Source organism: Anopheles marshallii, chromosome X, assembly GCF_943734725.1.
Source record: "Anopheles marshallii chromosome X, idAnoMarsDA_429_01, whole genome shotgun sequence".
Taxonomy (NCBI): domain Eukaryota; kingdom Metazoa; phylum Arthropoda; class Insecta; order Diptera; family Culicidae; genus Anopheles; species Anopheles marshallii.
Genome location: NC_071325.1, coordinates 4663564 through 4686340, shown reverse-complemented (window position 1 = coordinate 4686340; position 22777 = coordinate 4663564). Strand labels below are relative to the sequence as shown.

General features: G+C 45.0%; 1 protein-coding gene across 1 annotated transcript; it reads right to left on the bottom strand.

Annotated features, from left to right (window-relative positions):
• Positions 1-8210: 8210 nt before the first annotated feature.
• LOC128717814 (uncharacterized) lies at positions 8211-8843 on the bottom strand. Its single transcript, XM_053811491.1, has one exon. The coding sequence runs from the start codon at positions 8841-8843 to the stop codon at positions 8211-8213; it is 633 nt and encodes a 210-aa protein (XP_053667466.1).
• Positions 8844-22777: the final 13934 nt, after the last annotated feature.

Genomic DNA, 22777 nt, shown 5'->3' with positions numbered 1-22777 from the left:
TTGGCATTCGGATTTTTCGGCTTTTCCTTTTTTTCAACATTCTGGCTCATAATTTTACATATTTAGAGTAAAGGTATTTGCACTTTACTTCTCAACACCCGATTTGCAAATGAAGTGATAAATACAGTAGCGCTGAAATAAAAGCTTCAGTATTCTTTGTTGAGTGGTACGGAAACTACCACTGATTATAGCAAACATATCAGTCTAACATATTGCATATCCTAAGGCGGTTAACTTTATTTGATCAAAAACTCCTCAAGGTATGCAATCCAAACAACAAATGCGTTTATGTACTAAAATTAAATTAAAAAAAATCTCTAATTGTATTCTATTCGCACAAACTAGTGATGAATAGTAGATAACTATTTATCGAATAAAAACTATTCAATGTAAAACACATGAAAAGCCTATGCGATTCAACATCATCGATATGGAGGGAAAGAAAAATTGTTACCAACCCTTTCGGCCAACCCCCTGCAAACGACACACAGCCAAAAGCCCACTTTAATCCCTCAACAAGCGGTGAGCGAAACCCATCAAAAGTATGCGACACTGCCTGGTAGCATGCGACCATTCCATTAACGATGGATCAAATCTACCCCCGTAAGCTCCGCTCCGTAAGCGAAGTATGCAAGCGTTACGTGTGCGGATTCGAACTGGAACAGCAACAAAAACGGACCCCCCCGTGGGTGAAAACAGAAAACGCAAAAATATACACAAAACATAAACGTGAACCGGATGCGAAGCTTTGATTGCACACTAGCGAATGCGCGCACGCACACGTACGGAATCAACAGATAGTCACCGATTGTGTTTCGCATCCTGCCGATTAATGGTCCATTTCCAAAACCCCGAGTGCACTGTAAACATTCGGCATGTTGCACCCGGTTTGTGCGAGTGTGCTACCAGGGTGGGGGAGGAATAGCGTTATGGACACAGCATTCAACCTACTTTTAGAACAACAACACAAAAACAAAAAACTAGCACACCATGCATCCACTCGGAAATGGTGCGTTTTGCTATGAGGAAATGCATCCATTTGCAGTTTTGCTGATGCAGTTGATGGTTGCACCGGCCGACGGAACAGCAGGACACAGCTGGTGTCTAGTGAAAATGTTCCCGTTTTGTGTACCGCTTCAAACACTCGATAATATTTATCAATTCAAGTTGTTTTAAAGCAAACAAAAAATGCAAATCCGTGCCCAAACCACCCGGCGTAGTATTAGTAAAGATATTGGTAAGCCGCACAACGTACTGAACTAGACGAATAAACATGCTCGAGCTGTTACTATGCGGTACTTCCAGTTCATTAATCGATTCATTTGTGCAGATACGGCTGGTAGTGAAGGATGAAGGTGGAAGGAAGGAGGGTAATTATCACCCTGTTTTGCGTATTAATTACACCAAATAGAAATCAATTTGGAAGAAATCTGGCGCAACCGTAGGCTGCCCGTTCGCTAATGAGCAATGAGCAGATTTATTTAAACCCAGCACATATTGTTGAAAAATTATTAATAAACATCCACCATATTTAAATTTTATATTTAAAAGTGCAAGTGCTCACTGACATAAAAATACTTATGCACCCGACTATGCGTTCCCGGTGTGCAGAATAAATTTGAAAATTTTTCTTCATTTTGCGCCCGAAAGGTAGGCAATCGTTACGAAATATTTATGGCAGGAGCGAAAACAGCAGGAAAGAAAACATTCTTTGCATGCAAACAATGGTACAATGAGGTACAGTAACTTATTGCATCACGAACTGCATATAAATGCAGAAGTGGTAGGGAAAAATGGCAAAGCGCGGACCAAAACATTACCAACACTTCACTCATGCCGGGATGTAACTGACATTGGAGCGCAGTGCTGGTGTGGTTCCCGGTAAGGTAAGGTATGCTATGCAAGACCCGGCGCACACAGTCAGCCGACAACGATGGTGCTGATGGTGGTGATGATGATGTTTGCGATACCGGTACCGACTTCGTTTCGTGTCCTCCCGAAAAACGAATCCGTTTTATCAAAAGTCAAATGTTTGAATTTCATTAAAACTTTTCCTTCTGCCAGCTAACACACACACACACACCCTCAGAGCAGGTGAGCTTTGACTGAAAACCCCCCTTGGAATGGTGAGTAGGAGTTTGGGCTACCTGATTTCTGGACCCTTTCTTGCATGCCCCCCCCCCTCCCCCCTTCCACCCCCGGGTGTATTGCCCTCAAAGCTGCTTTATAATTGGCTGCACCATAGCTTCACCTGTGCGCCAGGTGATGCCAAGCCAACGACGGGCCACTGGATGTTGGGTAGTAGGGTTGGATTTTTTTTTCTCCTCTTCCCCACCACTTCTTCACCGCTTTCTTGTCACTCCGGTGAAAACACTCCAAACACATCCGGGCGCACGGTGCAAAACCATCATCCGCGCCCGCTTTTATTGCTCACCAAATCATTGCTCACCATCAATTGAACACCATCACGAGTTCGAGCGAGCAGAGTGGTTGCGAAAAGGGTACGGTGACACAATGAATCAACTGTGGTACGGGGATAAAATTTCTCCATCCCACACCCTCAGACATCTAATTAATTTCCCACCCAGTTCGATGAGTTCGAGTTTTGCAAACGTGCGCTCACCGGTACTCCATTGCGTTTGCTGAGCGAGCCCGTTTTCTTCTTAGCCAATGGGAACGGGATGGGTTGGTACTTTTCGGCAAGAACAGCGCCAAAAAGTGTGAAGCGTTTCCACTTAATTATGGGTGAAAATTTTATAATTGCTAACACGTCACCAGACCAGCTGGTGATCGATCGAACTCACCTTCCGTACGCGGTCGCTACCGTTGCCTAATATTGGCCGGGAAATTATGATTGTTTCGAGTTATGGTTGTGTTTTTGTTTTGTTCCATAATAAAATACACGCATTTCGTTTGTTTCTAAAACATGATTTTGTAATCATGATTGCATAACTTTAGGCGATTTCCTATTTTTTAATGCTCTCCGAAGTGTTCGCTCTTCACTCGTATCCACGTATATGTTCCATACTCCATCACCAGAGGTGAATTCCAAGTAAAAGTATACTTTTTGTCATGAAGATTGCATAAATATAGGCGATTTATTTTCACAAATTTTCTTTATTTCACATTCATTTTTCTATTGTCACTGCGTTTATCCGAGCGATTAAACAATCTCACCGTTTCATTTCCAACACTTCAAGATACCCAGACATATCGGCATCCCAAGTTGTCTTCTGATGCGATGAAAGCATAACACGATACCGAGCAAATTGGGGCGACGAAAAGAATTGCAAATAAACGAATCAGCAGCTCAGCGATGATGACAGCTGTCCAAAAACGGGGAAGCAAAAAAATCGTCCTCGGCACCGCACAGCAACAGATAAAGTAAAACACCCAAACGACCTGCCTCAAAAACTCCCCTCCCTCCCTTCCCCCCTCCCCTCTCCCATCAGCTACTAAACCCACTTTACCCGGGAAGAATAATTGAAAACTACAGTTTTTGATTGATTTATGGAAATGTAACAACCCGGAAAATCCCGATACGCGTACAGTGCGACCGGCAGCAGTCCACAGCCACCGCTTCGTTATCGTGTGCAATTTTCGGGGTAAAACCGTCATCGTTTCCGTTTCCGGTTTTACGGTAGACAGTTTCCGCAGTATTATATTTATTTACATTTTTTTTGTACTTTGCTGCTCTCACTTCTATCGAACCGTCGTACGGGAAAAGGGTGTAGTGATCGTTTCATCTTTCTATAAAAAAAATGAAACAAACACACATATAAGCGAGACTGATCTCGGATCTGGTATCGTTTTGCTGCCGGTTAGCTTTCACAACACGAGTCTTTCTTTATGGCTGTTGAATTGAAGGAATTTTACTGCCTTTTGTCCACCAGTTTTTGTTTTTCTCTCGGGTATGCTCCTAACACAATCGTACAGTACAAGCTGCGCAAATTTACATTCATATGACCGGCTAGCCGGCCGGTATGCAATAATATATGTGTGCGGTAAAGTTGGAACAAAAAGGGAGAAGAGTCCGCTAGATATCGGCGCGGCGCGTGAAAGTGAATGGCGAAAAGTGGGCAAAACGCTGCGAAATGGTTTGTGTGACGGGCCGGACCGATTGTGCCGAAATAAATACACAGTTGTTGTGCGCCCGCGTTTGGTAACTCGATGTTTCGATGACAGTTTCGCCCTTTTTTTCTCGCGTTTGGTTTACTTCGTTCCGATACACAATCAACTCTACACACCCTTCACGTGCGATAGGCGTACAATGTTGCCGGGACGCCCGGTATACCAGTGACAGTGATCCTGATCCACGCTCGCCATTGTTCATTCGCGAGGCGTCAATACGAATAATGCTCGCGACGAGTAGATTCCTTCACCACGCCCGGTGTCGGTTGCACGGAAGCGCATTGCTCGAACGGACAGCGCCAGGGGTTTTTTTTCGCGATGGACCAGTAGCCAAACCAGTGCCCTCTAGCGGCCGAAACGATTCCACGGCTAATGGAATGATGATAGTTTGGCTGATCCAATTATGGATGCACGGTTGCAATCCATTGATCCGTTAAGCCAAAGCCCCGGGTACGCTCGCTCAGACACCGAGCACCGAATGTCCGCACGTCTATTTGACAGATTGGAGTATCGTTGTGGAACGGCGCCCGAAAACTGGTCCATTTTCGGTGACATTTGCCTGGCAAGCAGTTCCATCAGAATGCGTTCTACCTTAGCATCGGTGCTGGTAGGTTAATCCATATTTAATCTGTCATACCATCATAGTCATACAGTCATAGCATCGGCACCGAAACATCGAACATCGTTTCTTGTGTGTTCAAATCAAAAGGAGCTTCAGTTTTCCGTTTTGCATTTGATGGTCCGCAACACATCCGTGTGCTGTAAAAGAAGAAATAAAAAACGAAACGAAACGATTGACACTTACACCGGGACGAATGAATTCCGCGAATCGATGGACAGTGAATCAAAAACCCGACGGTGAAACAGGAACCGTAACGCTTCGTCCCGCAGGAGATCGCTGTGAAGTGTGTTATCACAATGTGCCCCGAAATGGGAGCTAATGTCTGACAGTTTCGGGGCAGTGATTTGTTGTTGTGCTGCGAATTTATGGCCATCATTATTATGATTACACCGACGGTTCAGGCACGTGCGTGCGTGTGAGTGCGGGTATGCATAACTCGACAGAATTCATTTCCGGTCCATCCGGTCCATCTACCACACTGGTCCCACGGGAACGCGAGATTGGCCCCAGTGCTGTACCGTCGTACGGTTCCGCATTACCAAAACGAGCACCGGTAACGTGTCGAAGAAGACGACGTCGATGATGATGGGGCAACATAAATTTAATGGGTTTAATAGAGATTTATTGATGTCGTTTCAGCACGCAACAACGGTGGAGAATGAGGGGAAGGTGGTGGGAGGGGTGGGTTGGTGAGGAGGAGTTAAGCAAACCCAGATGACAGCATGATTAAAAAGGACTAACCCCGATGTTAACAATGTCTTGACGCGGTAATTGTGCACAGCAAGTTGCACACTTCGTGGCGGATGCGATACAAACCGCCGGAATGTATGCAATCGGTCTGTATTAAATTAGCAATTAGTCGGACATGAACAAGAATATGTAACTGTAGTAGCAAATCAGATGGCCTTCACATGTTGCGGTGGAGTTCATTTTGCTAGACCATTGGGTCTAGCAACCAACCTGATGACGATTTTTATATAAACCGCCTGAATGTATGCAATCTGTCTATAAATTCGTCGGTTTTAGAATTAATAGCAAATAACCTTCTCATATTACTACGAAGATTATTTTCTTTCAGATATTGACCATATTGATGAAAAATTGCACACATTTATATCGCACTGCAAAATTGGTGGCTTTGTTCGGTAAAACAAACAGATGTATTGTTGCAAGCGTTACAAAACACCAATCAAAGCATTCAACGATGATAGAGCGTTATGCAAACGGCATCCATTCATCTTTACCTTCGTACAATCTCGCAAGCACTCAATCTCACTTCATCCCTTAACGGATCTGCATCATCATCATCATCATCATCGTCATCACTGGCATCAAAGCCTAGCTGCAAACAGACCGTCCATGAGGCGGAACCCGAAGTCCAGCGTTTTAATAAATCTTACTACTTTCCATTCCGCAGCCCCTTTCCGCCTTCAAAAACCCCTAGTGCTCTTGCCCGTGGGAGTAGGGAGCTTCTTCTCATGCACAAATCACCGCTTGCTTCGTTGCGCTTCGTGCGAAACCGAAGGGTAACTCCTCTTGCCCCGGGGCTTAAAACCAATTTAATTTGCTAGTTTCAATCCGGCTGGTTTAATTAAAAACAATCTTGTCCTTCCAACTTTGCACTTTCGGCCCCCGAGACAGTGATTCGATTTTTCTTTCTACGGTTTGCACATACTTTTGCTTCATACGCGGTAGGGCTTGCGACTCCCAGCGCACGATATCTTTCGTTGTCGATAAAGTCTTGCCGGTAAAATCCGTCTCGAGCTCGGGGCGTAAGATGTAAAAGCTTCGTGGTGATTTTCGCTAAGGTTGGAAGGAAAGAAAGCAAAAACTCGAACATACCCGTGAAGAGCAGGGTACAAATACGCAAACCCCGTTCGGAGATAAATCGAATCAAGCAGCGTTCGACCCAACACCGGCATTGACATTGAGATGGACACCAACGCCAACCATTTAGACCAATCAATTTCTGACACTTTCCTTTTGGCACGCGGGAGAATAGTGTCGCCCTTGACTTGCACAGCCATCAAATCAACGCCACTGCCATCGAAGATGAACGCATTCGCCCACTGGGAGCATAAACGATGCCGCTTTGGAACGCTGCTTTCCGGCATAAGCCCGCTGTTCGCATTAAACGCACACACACACACCGCCCTTTGCTTACCGGCAAACAATTCCCAGAACTAGTTCAAGGACTTCCAAGCAGCTCGATGCGTTCTGCGCTGCGGAATAAGGGTTGTAAATTTTGCTGTCGAGCACGCATTCGTGCAGCAGAGCGCAGCGTAACGTAACGTTGAAGATGCATCACCTTCCGGTTGCAGAGTGACGCAGTTCGTCTGTGAGACGGAAAGGTTAAAGTGGCAAACGGGATTAAATTAAAACTATCTCATCAATAAGCTGAGCTCTTAGGGGGATTCCGGTTTCCACTAAACGCTCACACGCTTACATTACAGCCCGGTGCGAAGACTAATCACGTTCGAGGGAGGGTAACGCATCTCCGCTCGCAGCCTTGAGTGCTGCTGCACCTTAAGAGTGAGATGGAACCTGATGTACCCGTAGAAGTTACAAGGATTTTTAATCAATTTATATCTTCGTATCTAGCCGGGTTTCAAAGGCTTTATGCGTTATTGCGTAGAAATGCTAACGATTGACGGTTTATCTATTGAAATACGTTGATATACTTTATTATCAAGAAGTCGAAGTTATGCCAGTAATCTTTGCACATTTTAGCTTTGTTTATCGAAAGCAATAGCTTTATAAATTGATTCTAGCATCAAATCAAGTTGAAGCTCAACTTCTATAAGAATGTTCTATAAATTAAACCAAAGTTCAGCAAATACACCTATTCGTCCATGGGATTGAAATCCATGCGAATAATATTACGACGCCTGTTTAGAAGCCAAACAAATATACACCATAACGAAAGCAGTTTCTCATTGTTTTCGCATCATTTGTTACGATTTGTAGCATTTCCACCAACAAGCAGCAGCAATATACGGAAGAATAAATAATCAACACAATGCTGGAGTTTATCTTGCCATGGGCGGGTGAAATTGTAAAGCGCGCCCACCCATATTCGGCTCGACTGCCGGAAGCTTATCACAAAACAAACGATCGTTTTTTTTTCCTATACCGCTACCGCGGGGCTACCCCCCGGCTACCCGGCAGCACCACCATAACTCTTTATTTCACAACACCAACCATACAGACACGGACGTGTAACATGTACGCAATTTGGCAAGGGCAAGTTAATAAATTATGCACACCAAGTTTAATGATTTCGGTAATATTTTATCTGCTCCAATCTGCTAGCGGCGGCGGATCGTACACAGATACACTCTAAAATGGGTTCGTTGTCGTGCCTGTCGTCGTCTTCCCACGGCAGTATGCAGTGTTTCGCAGTACGCCTTGTGAGGTGTTCCGTTCAATCCAGTCGTTCAATCGGGTTGCTTGCACGTTAGACGGTGGTCGGCAGTGCAGGGTCGGCCGTCTGGTCAGCGGTGGCTGTGGCAGCGGCAGTGGCACGTGCGGTGGCCTCCTGTTCGAGCGCCTTCGCTGCGGTCAGTACCGTGCGGAGCTGCAGCGCATTGCAGCGCTTGTACTGCCAGTAGGAACCGGTCGTCGTCAGCATCTGCTCGCAGGCATCAAAGCCCTGGTCGCTGGCGGTCTGCAGGTCCTGGGCGCGCTGCTGCAAATCCTCCGGCAGATCGGCGACCGCTAGACGGCCAAGCACATCGGCGTTGGTAGCGACGCCGCGTAGATTGCCGGTGGCGGCTGCGGGGGCCACTGTCGACGGTGCCACCAAGGCACGGCCGTAGACTGCTGGCGCTACTGGGGTCGGTGGTACCGCACCCGGCAGGTAAGCTACCGGCGGGTACAGACCGGGCGGGAACAATGGAAGCTGTCCAACACCGGGACGACCCGGGTACATTGGCAGCGCGCCCGGATATCCACCGCCGAAGCCCGGTGGCAACGCACCCGGAAGTTGACCGGCGGGGGCGAACGGTCCAAACGGCCCAAACAGCGATCCGGACACGAACGAACCGGCCACGAGCAGCACCAGAACTGCACCAGTAAGTAGCTTAGTCATCTTGGAGGTTGATTGGTTGTAGCTTGACACGAAGATCCTGCAACACTAGCGGGAAGAAGTCGTTTTTTGTATTTATACGCGGAGCTAACTGGCTCCCGGTAGTCGTATAGAAGTGATGGGCCCTTCTTCGGAATCGGTTTGTATCGCTTCGAAGTGAAAACACCTTTTGACATGCTAACTGATAGCTGCTGGCAGCTTTTATAGTCCGCGCCCAGCGCTGGTGGGATTTGCTCTTGCTTTAGCAACCACTTCCGGGCTAGAATGCGATTGTTGGCTGGTAAATATCGGAAGTTACCGCTTGCAACTTCCAAGCAACCCGTGCTACCAGGCGCATGTTTACGAATCGGATCAGGCAGATCAGATGGTGCATAGATACCGTCAGAATAGGCGTGGCTCTCTCGCTTTCTACCACCACGCAGTCCAATTTGCTCGTTGTCAACAAGCGGCATTACCAATGTCACTGTCAGGCCCCAGGCAACAACTCATCTGGAAGCTAATAGTCATTTGTTTATTTAAATTTCATTAGCCCCGATAAGCACGGCGAGGATGCTGGGCACTTGTCGCACACGGTGATAGTGGAGAACTACCGCTACCAGGCTTTTAAGTAGAACGCCCAAGATAATGAGCAGCTCCCCGAAGCAGAGATGCAACAGTACGCTAAACAACAACAACAGGTCGTCACGGTGTTGTTTTTTTTTCTATTGCTGTTTGTTTTTATATCCGGGAAGGCTACTGGCGCTTTCCATGCTTTCTGGGCCGAAAGACACGGAAAGTGACGATGGGCTCCGGAGATTAAAATTCCACCGAGAATGTGAGTCATTGCTAGCATTATTGGCAGGGTGAGAATATCCATTTCCTGCGGAATGGTGACTCAAACTCGTCTCATCAATCATTCTATATTTGATTTTTTTTTTCCTTCTAAACGTGTTACAAACCAAGCGTCCTTACAATTTGTAAGTAGCAGCAGTAGAATAAAGCGTCTTTTTATTTAGTGACACAACACCGTCAAGAGATCTAGAGGCCTCATTTTTTTTTGGTTCACTCCTGGCTTTATTAACCCATCGCTGGATAATCTGTCCAGCATACGGGGGATTGGTTTGGATTGGATTTTGGACCGGGCCTGTCGCGCGAAGACCAAGCCACCGCGGTGCAATGCTAGAAGAGAGCATACTCTATCGCATTAAACACAAATGCACCAAATGTAGGATACTTTATCTTTTGCCATGTTTGTTTCTTCTGACCAAGCGAGGAAACCGCTCACCAACCTGTAACTTGTGGCATGAAATATACAAATAAATCATTCTTCCAACAATCACACCTCCTTGCTAGCATTTGGTTTTTTTCGTGTAATTTTCTTGTGCAGAAAAGAAAGGTCTCCTTTTTATGTAAACTATTATTTTAGACGCTTCCTTAAAAGTTTTCCTGGCACAGACAAAAAACCAACGCACCCCAAGAGGGCATCGGACGGACGGTACGGCTTGGACATTCACTAGGGAAGTCACTCAAAAATACCAACAAAACATACAAGGGGCTACACTTTGAGCTGCTAGTACGGAACAGCTGCGTGGTGCATACACTAAGCAAAGTTCTAACTGCTTTTGCTGCACGGAAACTTTTTCATCCCGGCACTCCACAACAGTTGGAGTCTTTCTCTTACCTTCTCTAATACCCCCTGGTTTTATGCAATTCGCAACACTTTTTATTCGCATTTGTGTACATGCATAACACCCACCCACACCGCTACATCGATTGACGGGTGGGATAGACGAGACCCCCCAAAACAAGCACCTTCACGGCACTTTTCTAGTAAAACGTTTTAACTTTTCAAAAACCCGAGAGCAATATCGCTTCGTCGACCAAGTTTTGCAAGCAAGGGTTGGAAAAAAAGGCTAACCCCCGGCCGTCCGCTCATTGGTGGTTCGGGGTACCCCGGAAAAGGAGTAACAAATTCACACCGAAATTTATTACTTAAATTAATCTTTGAATTAAACTTTCTATTTCCTTTTGCCAAAAAAAAAAAAACAGCTCGGGTTTTTGAGTGAAGAAAAGCATAAGGGGGTTCGTCTTTTTTATGCCAGCTCGTGGTTTAAGGGGCAGTTATGAAGGTACGAAAAATAGGAAAGGATAATGGCAGCTCGGTGGAAACTTCGACTTGTGTGCCACTGTAACAAACACGATAGTGGACTTCAGGGTAAGCTACTAAGCCACCCTGTTGGTGTGTTGGCTGCAAACCCCTAAATCAAACTTTCCCATGAACAGTAGAAAAAAAATACACACACTCCCAACGCTGAATGGGTGGGCCACAAACCTGGATGACGTAACGCGTAAACCCAACCGATGATTGAAGCACAATGTAATGTGCTTGAAAATGGAATTTGCAACCGATTGGTTCGGTGACCCATTATTCATCTCTATACCCACCGTATGCGTCCAGTTTGCTAGCCGGTTTAACCCTTGTGCACCTTAAATTGATGTGCCCTTATTTGTCAACTTTTACCGTATGGCAATTCCAATTTGCTTGTGTTTTTTTTTTTTTGCTAAAAGGAATTTAGAGTAAAGTGTGCGTTTATGTGTACGCCTCGTCCTCATCTGTTTCACACACTTATGAAGATGCTAACAGAAAGAAAAAAAAACATTACTTGCTCTCTCTCTTCCGCTCGGTTGTGAAAGCTAAACTCACCCTTTATGAGGGTGTGAGTAAAGCATCACCCCAAGCTGGAGTCCGAGTGGAGGGAGATAATGGGTGTGATGGTCATGATCCGGTTCGGAGCAAAATAAGCAACTATTCGCAAAGTACGCAGCGGCAGCTTTGAAGCATGCTTCCGGTTTCGCGTTTTTTTTACCCCGCTCTTACTATAAGGAGATGAATTTTCAACAACAAAAGTAAAAAAACACACACACTCACACACAGTCAGGACGGGAAAATACGCTCCAGCAGCTGTCGTCTTATCCCGCGTATTCCCTGGACCAAAACAGGATTTGTGATGACTTTCGGTTGGGGGGTGAGAGGGGAAAGAAGGATGAGAGGAAAATGGCGCGAGCCCTAGATATTTTTCTTCCATTTCCGGTGAGCATTTATTTCCTTCGCGAAGTGAATGGTGCAGCTGGAGTAGGGTGGGCATCTACATCTCCGCCCCCTCCATTGAAACACGGCCGGTAGCGTCGGCATGTTCCGGACAAGACATCATCGGGCAGTCCCGGCCGCGTTCGGCTCGATGGGCATTTTTCTTGCTCCTTTTACCCTGAACTACCTCCTCATCATCCCTTCGCACACCCGGAAGCAACCGAGCCGAGACCGGAAGTGCACTAATGAGATGAGAAGAAGCAGATAGGAATGTGTTTATCGCGTCACTGCACTGCCGATCCCGGGGCGCGTTCAGCGCCACAGCACGGGCACACGATGCCGGGTTCGCAAAATCGTCCGCAGAAAGGGAGGAACACAAAAAAAACATGAGAAAGAACAAAATCACCACAAACACCAATCCCCTTAAGATGGTTGTCTTGGGCTTGGCTGATGCTTTTCCTTGACCTGACCCAAGCTCATATCTGCACACCAGGGGGACCCTGGTGCCTTCGCCCGAGACGGTATCGGTTTTCCGAGCGGACAAATAATTAATTATGCGGTCCGTGTTGCCCATCGCTCGTTGACGGCACAATCGTCTCGGCTATGTGCACTGTCTGGCCGGAAGCGAGGTGGTACGGGTCGCACAGTGAAAAAGGAGATCACACACCGTGCCCATTATGTCTTACTTCATTTTACTATTTTTTTTCCTCTTTCTCTATCTCTTGTCGAAATGCTAACTAACAATCTTCCCTTCTATACTGCGCGACCGTTCAGAAAAAAAAATACAAAGCTCTCATGACAAATTAGTTGGTGTGTAGCTTGTTGATGAGTTACTGGCGATCAGTTCAAGCAATGATGGCGATAAACTTAAGCAAACTAGACGCTGAACATTCAAATTAAACTGGCTTTCTTCAACTAAATTATCTACCTTTAACAACAAATGATTCTTAACAAGCTAATCTTGTCATTCCGATTGCATAACTTCAGGCTCTTAGTAACTTTGTCATCAGCGCCTGCAAAGAATGCACACCCGCATTGTAAAACATGGCGTCACACGAGCAGCACCATACATCACACACGCCACACATGGCTCAACCCTTCCGTAAAACGCGACATGAGTTGCCATCGATAACCAACGGATGCTTCCTGCCGACGGGAATGCTCCATTAAAACCGGTGCAGCGTTTTGTTTGTTTTACGGTGTGCATACCATTCAGGTGTGCCACCGACCTGTCGTTGCGATCTACGACAGGGCTCTCATAGCTTTACATGACGTGACACATCAACCATTTTGCGTGCGCGTCTGTCGGCCCTCCCAGCACGAGCTCAATCTAATACGTGCTGGTGGCAGCTGACTGGGACTGACTGACAGCCGCTTTTCAACCGGGGACGAAATGCTGGCGCCTGAAATTATGCACCACACACCGGCAACCGAACAAAGGGAATCATACTACCGCAGCCAGTGACATATCGAAAGGCATATCGATTCGAGGTGCTGTACAGATACCAGCATGCCTGCGGTTTTCCATTTACAATACGGATTAATAGTATATGACATGATATGTTATCGTCAAACATCAAAACAACTATTACACGAAGCAACTACTGTTCTATTGAAATATTACAATACAATCATCTTAGATTTGATGAGTTTGATGTCAACATTCTTGGATCTTCTGGAAGAAACTATGTTGAGTCAGAAACTGAGCTGTATAGAGCACGACTACTTCAAAGCAGCTCAAAGTTCACCAAGACACCTCAGGAATTCACAGGCGAGTCCCAAGATTTTGAATTGTTCCAATTGAGATTACTGATTACCTACAGAACGCAAACAAACTTTAAACTCTTACCATAAATGTCTGGTAAGCATTGAGAATGATACCTTACGTCAATAAACATCAGGAGTTTAACCGACATCATGCGCGTGATCAAATGAGCCTTTTAAAAGCTTTAAGCTTTCTGACCAGAGTTGGTTATTTTCGCGCTAGAATATAAAATAAATGGCGAAATACGAATCTTCTTTGTTTTACGGCAAGAAATATTTTTTGATTTATTTTTCTGTTTTTTTTTTCACTGTATCCTTTTCCGGAAAGATCTTTTTCCTGCTTTCCCCTGCAGTGACTGCAACGCTACACTGCACACTGCGTATCAAAAAATATTCGAGTGAGCAAAAAGGCACTCATCACCATCCTTCAATACACAACGGAAGTGAGAAAAAAAATGGACTGAACATCAACTTGTATCGCGCAAAAAAAGGGTTGGATTAAAAAAAAACAAACACATACAAACATAATTTCATCAAATACATACACACATACACACAAATAACCAGTCATCGCTGGTGCATGCTAATTGAAGGCTGGAGTGCCAGCCGGGAGAAATGGGGCGCGCGAAGAAAATGAAATGTGACAACGGAATGCAAAAGGAAACAACAACCAACACGTAGACAGCCCGCGTTCGCTACAAAGTGAAAGACAGCAATCCGCTCCAGCAGCGCGATCATCAATAATATTCGGCTTCGGTGTTCCATTAATCATTAAAAAAAAAACAAAGCATAGTAGCGCGAGCAGTGCGAAAGCGAGCAGTGGGGGATTAAATTAAAACCAACCCGTTTCCACCTGCCCACCAGTTGCCACCGTCTTTGTTTCTTCAAGCACCGCTCCATTTGCAATCGTTACTGGATCGTTCGGTAATCGCTGTTCCATGTCCACTCTCGGCAGTACTCAACATTACCGCAGCTGGTGCGGGTAGAGCTCCCGGGAGGGATACGTAGGTCATGGGAATAGAGTTCTGGTTTGATGGCAATGGTTTTAAAACATGTATATTCGCGCTCTCTATCTCTCTCTCTTTCTCACACACACACTTACAAACACACATATTCATACATGCCAGGATGGATTTAGCTGTTGAGTTATTGTTTTTTAATTTGCTTCGCATCGTACAGGGGACGGGTAAGCGTTAAACGGAAGCAGCGCAAAGTGGAAGCGGTTGTGAGCAATTACGGGTACCATGGGATTTACCGAACGCACCTGTTCACCGTTGGGCGTGCTCCCTGCCTGCAGACGGTGGCATAGCAAGTCGTTGGAAAGAAATAAACAAACCTCCAAATGGGCAATTTTGCCACGCGGATTCCCATCACAACGGTACGATTGCGGATCCCTTCCTTTTTCCTACCATTACGACTCCATTCATTATCATGCCCTTTACCGTGCGCCTTACATTGAAACATGCTGTATGATAAATGTCCCATGTACGGTGCTGATCATGGGCGCTTTAATTTTCGTTTGAGCTAAGTTTAACAATGTGACACACTTGAAAAGCCGTGCGTAATGGTGACGCCTGATAACGCATGCCTGCAACATTAAATTTTCCATGTGACAACAGTCTAAAACTCTTGTATCTATTTGCGCTTTACTAAATTTTAATATAACACACATAAAAAACAACAAATTAATATAAACATCCAAATAAAGTAACATTTTTAATAAAATATTCGACAATAAATATAAAATAAATTGCTTTTTTTATTAAATAATGTACTGATTGCCATAAATATAAAATAGGTTTTGAGAAACCCCTTATGCCAAATCTTTGTCAAACCAACGCTCTGTTTAAAAAATTACACCAGGTACTAGGCGCCCCCATCGGTAATTATTTGTGTAGCTTTTTTTTACAAATAATCTAATTTTATCCCATTATTGACTGTAAAATACCACTGTGCACGCTAGTGAGATGTTCTGGTGGCTCAATTTTATTTACTCTTTATTTTTGTTCCCATCGCACAGGAAGGCAGCCGTTTTTTTTTTTTTTTTGGAGAGCAGTACGTGTAATTTAATTCAGCGTGCGTACACCGCAAACGAATAAAATACGAACCAAACAATAAAATAACCAGAAAAACAAAACCCCGTACGCACGGGGTACACCACGCCCGCTGGCGCACAGTGTGCGCTGGGCGAACGAAAATAAAATGTTTAATTTAAGAGATTGACAATGCGCCACCGCTGAAAGGTAATGCTGTGCCGCTTCCTCCTGTCATCAGCCTTTCTTCGATAATTCTTCCCCACCTCCTCCCCTCCCCTTGCACTATCTCCCCTGTCCCGTTTCCCGCCGGAAAAAGAGCGTGGCTTGTCACAATTTTGGGGTGGATGAAGTGCTTCACGTAATGGAAATCCATGTAGCATCCCATTTTCCGACTAATTGATTATGGTGATTGTCCTGCCCACTGCATACATCCCTTTACCACACTCTTAAACAATCGTACCAGCACACAGACACACATTCACGTGTACGTATTCTCTTTGGGTCACGAAACGCGAACAAATTTATCCGCTGTTCCATTTCCATCTCTTCCAGCGCCCAGCACCATAAATCATCTGCCAGCGTAAGGCTTATCCCTCTTTCAAAACCCCCTTTTGCACCCGGTTTCAGTGAAACGTTAGCAAGCCACGGAAAAGTATATCCTTTTTTGTGCATTCGAATCAACAGTAAATGGTACGAAATATTTTTATTTTTAGTGTAAAAAAAAAGCACCGAACAACAGCAACAGACTCCATCGGTTACAAAAAGCGATTTATTAAAAATGCAAACGCAACTCAACAAATTGACTCACTGTCGCTAAGAAGGTACGTGAAAATCATACACCCATGGTGGGTGGCACGAAACAAAAAAAACCATACCCCCACTGCCACCCAACCCACCCCCGGACCGGGTTCGTAACCGGGTACCGACTATTTACATTTAATTGGAAACCCATTTGGGTGTGGGCGACGAACCGCACGCATGTGTGTGCGTGCGTGTGGGCCACGAATTTGGCCATGAATTTGTAATGGAATTTAATTTGCCATATGCAGACCAATTACTGCGAAATGTTTTGAGTAGCGGAAATGGTCTTCTTACCGGCCGGGCCCAATGGGATGCCGGCGGCTGGCGGGCGATGTTGGCCCCGTTATTGTTAGTTTGGGTGTTGTTATTGTCGAGCTAGGGGAGTGAAACATATTTTCACGTACATCCTTGACAGAAGTGCGTACATTATTGTACATGTGAGCGTGTGTGTGTTTACAGATTAGAATTGTTTTTTTTTCAGCAACCCGGATGTGCTTATTCCTGCCGAACGTCAAAACCAGCACTAGCCATTTTTCATCGTTAATTTCCATCGTCATTCTTAACGTTAATAGCATTCCTTGTTTTGCCAGTGTACAGCCCACATTGGAGACAGGGACTAGCGTTTTTTTCTTCACTCCACATCCTCGCCAAAGCCAACAAAAAAAACGCCTGTTACGATCTGTGTGGTACCATCATCACAGTTCGATAAGAAAAGTGCAAAAAATTGAAGGAAAACAACGCAGTTGGTCTAGCGTGCGTCATAAATGGTAGAAGAAAAAAATGCTGTCAAATATGCATTCTCGCCTTTTCTGTCCATTCCTTCCATCTCTCCACCTTCATCTCTCTTCCAGAATCTCTGTTTTCTCTTTTTTTATTATTGTGCTAGCTTGCCTATTGAAAAGAAAATACAACCAGCCAGACAATGCGTGTAGCTCAGTGTAAAGACAGACTTTTTTCTGTAACTTTCCTCTACAATTCAACTGTTAATTTTTTTTAACAAAAAAAAACCTCGCGAATGTGTACGTTACGTGTGGGTAATGTTCCCACCAAATCTCTCCACAACCGCTAACGGTGAAATGTGGTCCAACTTTACATGTGCTGGAATATGCTGGAAGGCTGCACGAATTCTATAGGCTAAAACATCCTTCCACCTTCTCTGGAGCAAAACAAAACATAAGCTTCCCATTTATTCCATCACATTTATTAAGTCACTCCCTCACAGCAGTAGGAAGCAAAATTCAGCAAAGAAAAAAAACAAGCACCCATGCCAGCCCCATTCGATAAAGATGATGAAAACACATCGTTAGGATTAGGTTTGGGTGCGTATGATGCAAACGACGAGTACACATTAATGTTTTCGCCATGGCTACCCTGCGTACGAACGCGAACATTCCCAGGTGACAATTTGTTTGCCATACAGTGAAAAAGTCGACCTACACAAGAGGGTCGGAGTAGTGATATGGTCAGACTCCAAATTGTATGGAAAAATATTTTCGAACAATTCGTACATAAGAAACCTGTTCAATTTGTTTTGTTTTGTGGATTGCATAAACAAAGGCACTATGATAAAGAATTTAGATTTTACAATGTGTTGGTGTTCAGGTCATTGAAACAATAGTCGAGAAAGTCTCGGGCGACAAAATAGTTGCATTGTAGCAGCGAGGAATGTATTGCAATAGTAGATTTATCGTGCTGTTTCCATGCCGTACACCTTTTTACTCGATTTACGTTAAGCTTTGAAGAAATTATGTCACAATTTTGATTATCTAGTTGTAATTTTATCAGTATTGAATTATTTGCATAGCAAGTTCAATAAATGAGTGACAATTTTAGATGCGAGTAAAAAAAATTTAGCACAACAGCCCACGGATCAAACCTTATTTATAAACACGCCTTAAGGTATGCAATCTGAGAAACAAAACTGATCTTATATAATTTTCTCTAACTCATTAATGGCTTTTAACAAGACCGTAGCTTGGGTGGCTTCTATACCCCGCCAATGTTTGCCATCGCTGAGGTAACGCATGAATTTATCTCACGGACGCAAAAGCGAGCCTTTTGCTAGCACGCAAATATTCTTCCTATCCTACTATTGTGAGCGAAAAATGCTGCCTCTAGGCAATAAAGCAAAAACAAACTCACACACAAACCCGCAAAAAAAAACACAGCAACTACATTGCCGACAGTTGATTCCCTGCCTACAGAAATCAACTCAGTAGGAGGTGAGAAAGGAACAGGTAGGATGGATGGGAGTGTCTGGATGAGAAGTTTTACCACCGCTAACGTGAAAAGGAAATGTTTCCAGCAAAATTCGGTTCGTTTCCAGCAAGAGTGTTGAGCAGTTTTTATGTGCATCAGTTTGCAATTGTTATAAAATGTGTCTTTTTCACCACTTTCGAAACGAAACGTGGTATGGATTTGCTTTTATTTCCTCATTTTGCAGTAAAAATGTACGCCTGCAATAAGAATTGTAAATGACAACAGTGAGTTTCGAAAACTCGTTTCAACATGTTGCGTAATTAGTTTAAAAATCAAAAGAAAATAGATCTCGCAGCGCGGTGATCTATTCGGTTTGCCATGGAAAAGCACCTTTTCTTTGAAATGCTACGTTACCATGTTACAGCTAACGTACAACCATGTTAGCAGCTAACAATTAAGTGGTTTTTATGAGCCCGGTGTAAGTATGCTGACCTCTCCAAGCGCAACGACATTGAAACAAACCATTACCTAAACCATTTCCGCTCGCTCGTGAAACGTGCGGCAATAAAAGCACACCAACCTCGCATCGTAACGGTGGAAGGTGAATAAAAACCAAAAAAAGAAAAACAAACAAACAAACGCTTTCCGGTACTGTTAAGGAAGCAAAACTAAAACAACAGCCAGCAATTCCCTGTTTTCCCACCGTGTATCGGATACAGGACCGTTCCCGTGCTGCTGCTCACCGTTGTTTGTCGCACCGCACAAAAAAAAAGGTAAACGCTTTCTTCTGCTGCAGGGATACAACTCATCCGGAAGTGGGTTGAATGGTACGCCCGGCAAAGGCGCAGGCGAAGCAAATGAAGCATTCTGTGCCAGCCCGCGCACAAAACCTTTCCAAACCTTATTCCCCCTTGTTTTTACCCCGTGCAAAAAGAAACGCCCGCTACCCGCTAATCGGAAAGATGAGAAAAGACAAACCCCAAAACCCTTGCGCTACTTCCACGATCCCGGTGTGCCGGTGGCAGAAACGCAAAGGCAAAAGTGCCACCTACTTACGACGATTAAGAAACAATTAAATCAACGATAATTTAATCTCGCTTGCCCTTTTCTGTGCCTTCGCCAAGTTGGTTCGTCTCCCTTTTTTATGTAACCTTGGTGGATGAGGGTGGGGAAAATCGCCAGAAGACTGTACGGAAAAGCTGTTGTGACCGACAAACGGTGGCTAGTAATGCTTTTTCTTGGTAGAAAGCAGTTACATTGCCCGGCATCTTGAACGAATTATTTAGGGCGTGCTGCACCGTACGGACGATGCAGTACGAACTAATCCATGCTGGAGCTTATATTTCTGATAAAACGCCTGAAGCTATGCAATGTACAAGACACTTATAGCTTTTTTAGCAGAATTGCATACGTTTCAGGAGTTGAATAATAGTGACCGGGACCTTAAACCATTCGAAATAATTTTGTTATCGTCTCATTTGTAACAAAAAATGAATGATAGAGTAACATTAATGCTTCTCATTTCAAGCTACATTCTTAATCTTTTTTAGCTTCATTTGTACCTAGAAGGAAAATGGTCATATCTCATATTTCATACCTTCTTCCCCAGCTCAAGCCCCATTACAAGTTCTGTGGTTCTTTTTGGTACATCCACCCCCCACCCCCCTCCTTCCTCCTCCCAAAACACCTTCCGTATCCATCCAACAGTCCTGCCTGTGCAGTGTTTGCTAGGAAGTGGACCAATCGAAACGGAAAAATAATAGATGCGCTGATGTGGCAGGATGAAAATGACGATTGTAATTACTTCATTCTCTGTCCCGTCTCACAATAAAAAAAAACCCTCCAAGTGAAGGAATCACCGAGAAACGGAAGGGATGCGTTGAAGAACCGAAACCATTCATAAATCACAGTCATCAATCCGTAGCCGAACGGAACTGCCACCATTTTCTTTCACGGTGGATGCGGGCGAGCATTTCGCAGAACGCAATCCGGGCCAGCATGCGACAAAACTGGACAGTTTTGGACTCCCTCCTTCGCCACATGTTTGTCAGCTGCTCCGCCCGAGTCCCGAGTTTTTTGTTTACATTGTATTTGTGATGTAAGACTTTATCGTTCGCGTTCATCTTGCCATACCCCAGCGCTCATCTAGCCATCATCCGCTTCCCCACCATCACGTCAATTCATCTCCCTCAAACCCCTTCGGTCTTTCGGTATTCGATTGTGCTCAAGCACGAGCACGGTGCCCGGTGGAATTGAAAAATGTTCGGACCGACCCCGAGCGGGTGTGGGTTTTTGTGTTTCAATTTCGTCGATGTGCTTCAAGATCGGCATCACGCTCCGCTCGAGTGGCAGGAAACCGGCGCCTCGGCAAACCTCGGCCGTATATCCGTATTTCACGCACGGCCAGTAACAACCGCAAGAACGTACAGCGAGCCAATTTAGAAGCCGTACCGTCAAACAATGGGTGCACGAAACATTGCGAACCGCAAACAACCGGCCTTTGCCCTTCCTGCGACTAGTGCTTTTGCCACCGACAGGAATGTTTGCCCGGTGCCTGTACGCCATATTATATACTTCCGGTCAGCGACGGATGCCACAGCAATTTCACAGCATCATTTACGTCCAACGATAGACATGAAGCGGGGGTGGGACATCGAGTGAGAACTGCTTTTCATTCGGTATTTGTTTTTCCGTCGATTTTCGGAACTCCAATCCACCGTACCACCCGTCGTGGTGTGGTCTTATCGGGAGCCATTTTTATTCTTGCATCCCCGTTGTACGTATCTTCAGCACTAATCAATAGCCACGTTACTTTGTCACGTTGCCATCCATCCGTTAAATCGTCATCCAGCACAATGTTCCTTTGCCGAGCTCGTCCGAGCTTTTCCTTTCCGAACGGCGCAGCAGCAATGGTCGAACCGGGCGCCACCGGGCTGTCCGGGCTGTCTGTCAAGCAATGTCTTTTGGGTTCATCGCCAGCACAAATCAATTGCCTTCATCCTTGATTGAACGGTCGCTCACCGACGGGAGAAACCTTTTGCGGTAACGACAGCAGTTTCGGGCGTGCTTGCAACGTACAAGCGCACACCGAAAACCGGGCCAACATTTTCCTTTCGCTGCGCTGTAGATAGCTTTCAGCGAATCTCAATATCACAATCACTGCCCTTGCGATGTTTAATAACCGTCATTATATAGATCGCTGCCTAATTACGCGCATTTACCATGCCTTCTCGCTCTCTGATGAGGGACTAAATTCTTCCCTAACGCAAAATATATATCGCGCACAGGTTTACCATGAAAAACCGCTTAACGATTCTCGGACTTTCAACTCGGTACAGACATCCGGTCGGCCATTCGGCCGGATACGCACAGGGAGAAACTTCATTACGAAGTCGTTTTAAAGGACCCGGGCGGCAACTTTCCCAGCTCGCATACTGGGTGGACCGTCGCCGCACAAGGAGTGCACCAGTGCTAGAATCTGACTCGCAACCCAAACTGCAAACCCTTTGCCGAGAAGTCATTTTGCAGCCAGCATTCCAGCAAGACGAACAAAATTAAATTAATTAGCAAAAATGTCACAAATATGCAACCCTACTAAAGCGTGCCGTGTTGGGAAATGGATTATACGTCTTTCTTCGGTTACGTTGCCTCGATGTACGGCGTGTGGATTAAGGAGCCTTTGCATGGTGGTGGAAAATTGAAGATTAAAAAAAAACTCATGCTCGCACACAAACATTTCACCAGCACAGACCAGTGTATCAAAAGCTTTGCCGAGATGTTCCAGCGTGGCGTAACAGCTTTTGGAAAGGGTTCGGATTAATACTCTTCTTTATCTTGTTTTTACCGTCCTGGTGAACCTCTCAAGAGCGAGCGTGTGGATGAGAGAGTTGCTCAGAGGTGAAGATTTTAGAACAAGCTGACATTACGACATTACATTTTGTATCTTTTATGCATTATTCAATCATTGAAAATTCCTATACACACTGCTGTTTATACTGCATAACTCAATCAAATCTAGAATTAACGTTTTTGGGGTTGCATTCGCCTAAAAGTAGGTAATGTTACTGCAT